We start from the raw sequence: 8,560 nt of genomic DNA on the forward strand, positions 1-8,560 counted from the left end.
ATGCTCGGCCGCTCTTCGGCTCTTCGGCTTTACGCCACCCAAGACACACCTCGCCACTCCTCGGCTCTTCGGCTTTACGCCACCCAAGACGTGCTCGGCCGTTCCTCGGCCCTTCGGCTTTACGCCACCCAAGACATGCTCGGCCGTTCCTCGGCCCTTCGGCTTTACGCCACCCAAGACACACCTCGCCGCTCCTCGGCTCTTTGGCTTTACGCCACTCAAGACACACCCGGCCGCTCCTCGGCTCGACGGCTTTACGCCACCCAAGACACACCTGCGCGGTTTTCCCGCATGCGTCGTGTTCCTCGACCTCCAGCTCTCAGGACACACCCGCGCGGTTCACCCGCCTGCGTCGTGCTCCTCGACCTCCAGCTCTCAGGACACACCCGCGCGGTTCACCCGCCTGCGTCGTGCTCCTCGACCTCTAGCTCCCCGGGACTGCGCCCACGCGGCCAACCCGCCTAAAGCTGAAGCTATGCCTCGGACTCCCGTTACAATGACCGACGCATAGCTTCTTTCCGAGGGGGAATATGTTAAGGGAAAAAATGGCAAACAGTCTCAGCTGCTCCAAATGACATCATGCACCTCGGAATTGATCAAAACGCTGACCGAGGCACACTAATATCCTGCAAAAGCCAGGTCCAACACGCTGACCGAGGTACATCCTGCAAAAGCCAGGCCGAACATGCTGACCGAGGTCCAACACGCTGATCGAGGTACATCCTGCAAAAGGCAGGCCGAACACGCTGACCGAGGTGCATCCTGCAGAATACTCCCCTATAAATACCCTCTCATCCATTAGGAGAGGAGGAGGACACACTCACAAACCACACTTGTATGGAGGCATTTCGTCCTCCAAAACCCCCTCCACATCTTCCTCTAACTTGTTCGTCGGAGGGGTCGGGCCGAGCTTCCGACCCGACCTGTGTGCAGGAACGAAGACGAAGTGACCTCTTCCTGGCGCTGCTGCGGAGCTGCCGACCCGATCTACCGCCCCGAACGACCGATCCCGACCGGGAGACCCCGAGGGAGCTAAGCCCGAGATCCCCGACATTCCGAGCCCCAGAACCGAGCCGCGTCGGCCCCGAGGCCACGGCTTAAAAAGTTACTCACTGTAACAGAACCGATTCCCGGTGTAGGTTGAGTTGGTCGAGTCTCTCGAGACTCACCTATATCGCGATTCGCTATCTTGCTTACAACATAGAGATGTCACCGGTGACCTGAGGGCATGGTATGCTTGGTCGAGTCCCTCGAGGGTATATCATCAAATCAGACTCATCTTGTAACGAAGGTGTTGACTTAACCGAGCATCATGGTTGGTCGAGTCCCTCGAGGCCATGGTGATTCGGAGGCCGAACAGGACGGGAATCACAAGGAGTTGTGATCGGCAAGAGTTGCCTACCTTTTAGGCTTAGTGTGATTGGTCGAGTCCCTCGAGGTTACACTAAGACGCTGATTGGATCCTGATCCTCATTAGAAGTATGCCGGAGACTTCCGTTTCACGTGCTTAGGGTGTCGCGTGACTCGTTAGTAAAATAGTGGGAGCATATTAAGATAGAAGTCCATATCTTGATAGTTTATTTCTTGCAAAATCTGCATGTTATTCATTTTTGCTACATCTTTATTTTCAGAAAATGTCGCTTTCAAATCCCTTACGTGGCATACTTGATGTCAACCGTCTCACTGGTCCAAATTATACGGATTGGCTCCATAACTTGAGAATTGTTCTCACAGCGGAGAAAATCGTGTACGTCCTTGATACAGTGATGCCTACGCCCGAAGAAGGGGCAAGCGAGGATGAGATCACTCGCTACGTGAAGTACATTGATGACTCCACTCTTGCTCAGTGCTATATGTTGGGCTCTATGACTCCAGAGTTACAGAGACAACATGAAAAGATGGATGCCAGATCCATTCTCCTACATGTCCGCAAATTGTTTGAGGAACAGGGAAGGACTCAGCGATATGAGATATCCAAGAGCCTCTTCCGCGCTAGGATGACTGAGGGGACATCGGTTCAGAACCATGTCCTAAAGATGATTGAGTGGATAGAGAAACTCACAGGTCTAGGAATGGTCCTAGAGGATAACTTGTGTGTGAACATTGTGCTTCAGTCCCTACCAGATTCCTTTTCACAGTTCATAATGAATTTTAATATGAACAAGCTTGAGGTGACTCTCCCATAGCTCCTCAATATGTTGAGGGAGGCAGAGAGTACTATTAAGAAAGAGAAGCCAGTTCTCTACACTGGTGAGACAAAAAAGAAAAGGAAAGCAGAAAGGTCCCTTAAGAAGAGAAAGGGCAAGGGCAAACCAGGTAAAGCAAAGGTTGCTAAGAAAGACCCAACAAAGGACAAAGGCCAGTGATTCTACTGTGGTAAAGATGGGCACTGGAAGAGAAACTGCAAAGAGTACCTTGCAGAAAGGGCGAAACAAAAGCTTGATAAAGCTTCAGGTACATTCATGATCAGTCTCCATTTGTCAGACTCTTATGATAACACATGGGTATTGGATACCGGTAGTGCTTATCATATATGCAATTCGTTGCAGGTTCTGGCAAGGCCTAGGAGACTAGAGAGAGGCGAGATGGACCTCAAGATGGGTAATGGAGCAAAAGTTGCTGTATTAGCTGTTGGCGAGGTCGCCCTACATCTGCCTAGTGGAGCTTTTATTGCATTAGATGCATGTTATTTTGTTCCTTCTATTATCAAAAACATTATCTCCATTTCATGTTTAACAGTTAGTGGATATAAATTTGTTTTTGAGAACAATGGTTGTTCGATATTATTAGATGATAAGATCATCACGAAAGGAACATTGCATAATGGTTTATTTATGTTAGACACCACTCCACATATCATGAATGTAAATGTGTCCAAAAGGAAACGAGATGAGTTGAACAGTGCATACCTGTGGCATTGTAGGCTAGGTCACATCCATGAAAAAATGATTCAAAAGTTGCTAAATGATGGATATCTAGATCCATTCGACTATGTGTCTTATGCAACTTGTGAGCCTTGCATTCGTGGAAAACTGACCAAATCTCCATTTAGTAGAACTGGAGAGAGAGCCAATGAGTTGTTGGAACTCATACATAGTGATGTATGTGGACCCATGTCAACTCATGCCATTGGAGGTTACTCCTACTTCATTACATTTACTGATGATTTCTCAAGGTATGGATATGTGTACTTAATAAAGTACAAGTCCGAGGCTTTTGAGAAATTCAGAGAGTATAAGAATGAGGTGGAGAACCAGACTGGAAAGAATATCAAAACTCTTCGATCAGATCGAGGAGGTGAATACTTAAGTACAGAGTTTACTCAGTTCCTCAAGGACCATGGGATATTATCCCAATGGACACCTCCTTATACACCTCAGCTCAATGGTGTCTCTGAAAGGAAAAATCGTACGCTATTAGATATGGTACGGTCCATGATGAGTTTCGCTGACCTACCCATCTTATTCTGGGGATATGCCCTAGAAACCGCATCTTACCTTCTGAACAGAGTTCTAACTAAGTCGGTAGTGTCTACACCATATGAGATATGGAAAGGGAAGAAGCCTGATCTTAAGGTTGTTAAGATTTGGGGCTGCCCTGCCCACGTTAAAAGACACAACCCCGATAAGTTAGAATCAAGGACAGAGCGATGCATATTTGTGGGATACCCCAAGGAAACTTGTGGGTATTACTTCTATCATCTCAAGGACCAAAAGGTCTTTGTAGCTAAGAGAGCAGTGTTCCTTAAGAAGGAACACATTCTTGGCGGAGACAATGGGAGAATGATAGAGTTGAGCGAAGTTAGAGAACCAAGCTCAAGCACCACTCTACAGCCCGAGTCTGTTCAGGTACCTAATACACAAGTTTCAACTTTACGCAGGTCTGATAGAGTATCCCATCCTCCTGAGAGATATGTGGGACATATTAGAGCAGAGGATGTAGAGGATATTGATCCTCAGACCTATGAGGAGGCTATTATGAGTATAGACTCCGGGAAGTGGCAAGAAGCCATGAATTCTGAGATGGATTCTATGTACTCCAATAAGGTTTAGAACCTAGTTGATGCGCCCGAAGGTATTGTACCCATCGGTTGCAAATGGATCTTTAAGAAAAAGATCGGAGTAGATGGAAAGGTAGAGACCTATAAAGAAAGGCTAGTGGCTAAAGGGTATCGTCAAAAGGCAAGGTGTTGACTACGACGAAACCTTCTCACCCGTAGCAATGCTAAAATCCATCAGAATTCTATTGGCTATTGCAGCACACTATGATTATGAGATCTGGCAGATGGATGTGAAAACCGCATTCCTCAACGGGAACCTCGAGGAGGAGGTGTATATGATGCAACCTGAGGGATACGTGTCCAAGAACTGCCCAGATAAGGTGTGTAGGTTGCTTAGATCCATTTATGGACTAAAGCAAGCTTCCCGAAGTTGGAACATAAGATTTGATGAGGCAATCAGATCTTATGACTTCGTTAAGAACGAAGATGAGCCTTGTGTATACAGAAAGGTAAGTGGGAGCGCTATCACTTTTTTGGTGTTATATGTGGATGACATCCTCATCATTGGGAATGACATAGGAATGCTATCCACAGTAAATGCTTGGTTATCTAGAGACTTCTCCTTGAAGGACTTAGGGGAAGCATCATATATCTTGGGGATTAGAATCTATAGAGATAGATCCAAGAGGATGCTTGGCTTGTCCCAGTCCAGGTACATAGAAACCATTGTCAAAAGGTTTGGCATGGAAATTTCCAAAGGGCAAACATGAATATGATACCTTTTGCCTCAGCAATAGGGTCTATCATGTATGCCATGCTATGTACTAGGCCTGATATAGCGCATGCTCTGAGTGTCACGAGCAGGTATCAGGCGGATCCAGGCTTGGAGCACTGGAAAGCAGTAAAGTGTATCCTTAAGTACTTGAGAAGGACTAAGGATCTTTTACTAGTATATGGAGGTAATAGCCTTAAGGTTGAAGGCTTCACTGACTCAAGTTTTCAGTTTGATGTCGATGATAGCAAGTCGAATTCAGGGTATGTGTACACCTTGAATGGAGGAGCAGTGTGCTGGAAGAGTTCCAAGCAAGATACCACTGCTGACTCGACAACAGAGGCGGAGTACATTGCTGCATCGGATGCAACAAAAGAGGGAGTCTGGGTGAAGATGTTCATCACAGATTTGGGAGTCGTTACGAATAGCGAGAACTCGACTTCCTTATATTGCGACAACTATGGGGCGATTACTCAAATAAGGGAACCCGGGTCTCATCAGAAATGTTCTGAGGAGGTTCTAGCTTATAAGAGAGATCGTAACCCGAGGAGATGTAGCAGTGGAAAGAGTTCCATCCGAAGATAACATTGCAGATCCACTGACAAAGCCGTTGTCTCAGATTGTCTTTGAGCGTCACAGGGGTCTGATGGGGATCAGACACATAGGTGATTGGCTTTAGGTCAAGTGGGAGATTGCTAGTCATAGGTGCCCAGCAAGCCAATCACGTGAGTGATGGCACGTGTGACTTGATACAGAATCTTTTTGCTTATTATATTTTGGCGTATATCACTTTATAACTATTGCATAAATACATATATATTGTGATATCATTGGATTTGTGCAATGGGAATCGGATCGTGATGAGATCACGATAATGAGATCGATTCACCTTTAAACACATATCCTAAATAATCCCGGTCATAGGTTACTCGAGAGGGACATCATGATAACCGGATAGACTGGTGTGCTGTATACCCGTCCATATGATGGATGCAGCTAGTCTCATAGCTGCTCGTATAGGGACACTAGGGATACAGTACAGGTGCTCATTGGAGAATGAGTTCACTGATTGATCCGCTTACGGAATGCTGGATGGTTGATGATGCCTTATTGTCAGACAGCGATTCCGTAGTTCTAGTGGTGTATCTGGTCCTTAGACTTGAGACACCAAGGATGTCCTATATGAGTGCTCCACTCTTTGATACCAGACTTATAGGTTTGGTTGTTCCCAGATCTAGTACAGCTGGTCATTGGGAGTGGTAGTCGACCTTACGAGGGCTATTGAGTGTCGACAGAGGATCATCCACTCTCGGCATCATGAGAGGAATATCCCATGTGTTCTTGCTCAGATAAATCCCTGGCCAGGGTCATTCGGGTTGAGAGAGAAAGAGTTCTCCGGGAGAATCCGATTAGAGCGAGACTCGAGTAGAAACCGTATGGGTCTGACAGCACCATGCTCGATATACGGTCTCTGGGATATTAGATGGATGAGGGACTATAGGTATATGGTAACTGAGGATAGACAGGTCCAATGGATTGGATTCCCCTGTATCGTCTAGGGACTACAGCGTAGTGGCCTAGTACGTCCGTAGTCGATGAGTCAAGTGAATTATTACAGAGATAATAATTCACTCAGTCAGAAGGAGTTCTGACAGGTATGACTCACGGCCAGCTCGATATTGGGCCTAGAGGGTCACACACATATGGTAGGCATTGTGATGAGTAGAGGTTCGGATATGAGATATCCGATGGAGCCCTTGTCTTATTGGATGCAGATCCAATACCCACTAGGGAAGGACCCATTAGGGTTTGACACGGGATCTCTATAAATAGGAGGGATTCACAGCCTCATAGGCTAGAGTCTTTACTTGCCCTTCCTATTCTCCTCTCCCTCTCCACCTCAGAGTAGGCCTGGAGTTTTGAGGAGGGTCGTCACAACCCTACTGTGTGGATCACCGCTAGAGAGGAGGACGCTTGACCTCCTTCACCCTCTCCTAAGGATCTGCAAGGAAACAGGGATATACGATCTCCCTAGGTAACACAATCTCTATACGCAGTTTTGTGTTTTGTGGATTTTTGCGCACCAATCTTCGCACGACGACGAACATCTTTTTGGGAATCGGGGATTTTTGTTTTCTTGTTCTTCCGCTGCGCATGTGATGTCGTCCCCAATAATTTCCCAACAAGGCTCACGCCCCGAGGCTTCGTCGGGGGCGGTCCGGGCATAGGCCTTCCTGCCCGACATAGAACTTCCTCCGGATGCGGGGCCCCCGGCTATGACATCGATGTGTCGCTCAACAGGGCCCTCCGGACGAGGAGACTGCTCTTTGCTCGACCGGAGGTACTGGCCGAGATGGCCTCTGAGGATGAGCTCCTCGATTTGTCTTTTTAGCTCGTAACACTGCTCCGTGTCGTGCCCGTGCTGTCGATGAAATCGGCAGTACTTTGAGCGGTCTGCGAGCTCCCGCGGGTTCTTCATCGGGTGGGGGTCCCTGAGCAGCCCCTTCCCCCTTTCGTGTAGGAATATCTCCGTCCGGGAGGAGTTCAAGGCGGGAAGAGGAGGCCTTGGGTCAGGCCTGTCCAACTTTCGCCGGGAGGTGGTGGGTTGCTGGTGTCGGGGCGGCTCCGACTTGACCTTTCTGTGCTCTTCTCGCTTTCCCACCATCCAGGTTTCTGCGGCGATGAACTGGCTGGCCCGTTGGAGCATCTCAGGGACCGCGACGGGGGGCCTTTCCACGAGCGACCAGAAGAACCTGGAGGGCCGTAGGCCGGTCATGAAGGCCTGCATCAAGAGAGAGGGGTGAGCATCCGATAGTCCACGGATTTGCGTCGTAAACCGGTTCACAAAGTGAGAAAGGGGCTCGTCCTCCTTCTGGTTGAGCCCCAAGAGCAACGCCATAGATGGCTTCGGTCGGGAGTACGCTAGGAAGTTAAGCTCAAAATCCTTGGCGAGCTGGTCGAAGGAGGCGATGGTCCCTGGCTTCAAGCCGCTGTACCATGCACGGGCTGGTCCTCGCAAGGTCGTCGGGAACGCCCGGCACATCAGGGCGTCTGAAGTCCCGAACAGTGCCATCTGGGCCCGAAAAGCGGCCACATGGTCCGCGGGGTCGGTTGCGCCGTCATACGCGTCCAGGGCAGGGAGGCGGAAGTGCGGCGGGATCGCCTGATCCTGTATCTCGGGGGTGAACGGAGATCCTTGGTGTCCGTCCGTCCCGGGTTCTCCTTTTGACTTACGAACCTCCTGTTGTACCTCGTCCAGCCTTTGACTGACGAGGCGCAGTTGGGCCCGTAGGGCGTTCGTCGAGTCAGCAGTCGGGGCCTCGGGCTCGGGGTGGCTCACCGTGTCCTCGGCTTCCCTGCTCCCCGGTCGGGTTGTGGGGTTTCGAGGCGAGCCCGGAAGTTCTGGGGGTGGTGCGTGGGTCCGGGCGAGAGTCTCCTGTTGCTGCGAGGGCCTCGCCGCACGCGGAGGGGTTCGTTGGGAGATAATGGTCTGCACCATGCTTGTCAGAGTTCGGACTGTTGAATCTCGTATTTTGATGATGAAACTACTTGATATATGTTTATGATTTAATCTGCGTTTTGAGTGACGCAGGATGCTTTGATCAGGATGAGACAATTAAAGCAGGAAAATCATGTTGTGCCGGAGGAACATGTCAGAAGATTGGACGTCGGGCCGGTGGATCGGTCGACGTATCGACAGAAGGCTTCGGGCCGTGGACTCGGGCATCGGGCCAAGAAGAGCGGGTATTGTGCCAAGGATATCGGAGTTGCGGAGTCAACTGGCCGAT

General features: G+C 49.2%; 1 protein-coding gene across 1 annotated transcript; it reads right to left on the reverse strand.

The window, feature by feature from the left end:
- Positions 1-618: 618 nt before the first annotated feature.
- Positions 619-8,271, reverse strand: LOC135666189 (uncharacterized). Its single transcript, XM_065177761.1, has 2 exons — positions 6,966-8,271; positions 619-665 (listed from the first exon to the last, which is right to left on the reverse strand). The coding sequence occupies exons 1-2, from the start codon at positions 8,269-8,271 to the stop codon at positions 619-621; spliced, it is 1,353 nt and encodes a 450-aa protein (XP_065033833.1).
- Between the last annotated feature and the right edge of the window lie 289 nt (positions 8,272-8,560).

The sequence above is a fragment of the Musa acuminata genome, unplaced genomic scaffold (genome assembly GCF_036884655.1).
Source record: "Musa acuminata AAA Group cultivar baxijiao unplaced genomic scaffold, Cavendish_Baxijiao_AAA HiC_scaffold_1077, whole genome shotgun sequence".
NCBI lineage: Eukaryota > Viridiplantae > Streptophyta > Magnoliopsida > Zingiberales > Musaceae > Musa > Musa acuminata.

Excerpts from the sequence above, each read along its gene's own strand:
- LOC135666189 (XM_065177761.1), bottom strand. The coding sequence starts at position 8,271 with ATGGTGCAGACCATTATCTCCCAACGAACCCCTCCGCGTGCGGCGAGG. Across the intron at positions 666-6,965 it reads CCCCGACGAAGCCTCGGGGC|GATGTACCTCGGTCAGCGTG; the intron begins GTGAGCCTTGTT and ends TGGCTTTTGCAG.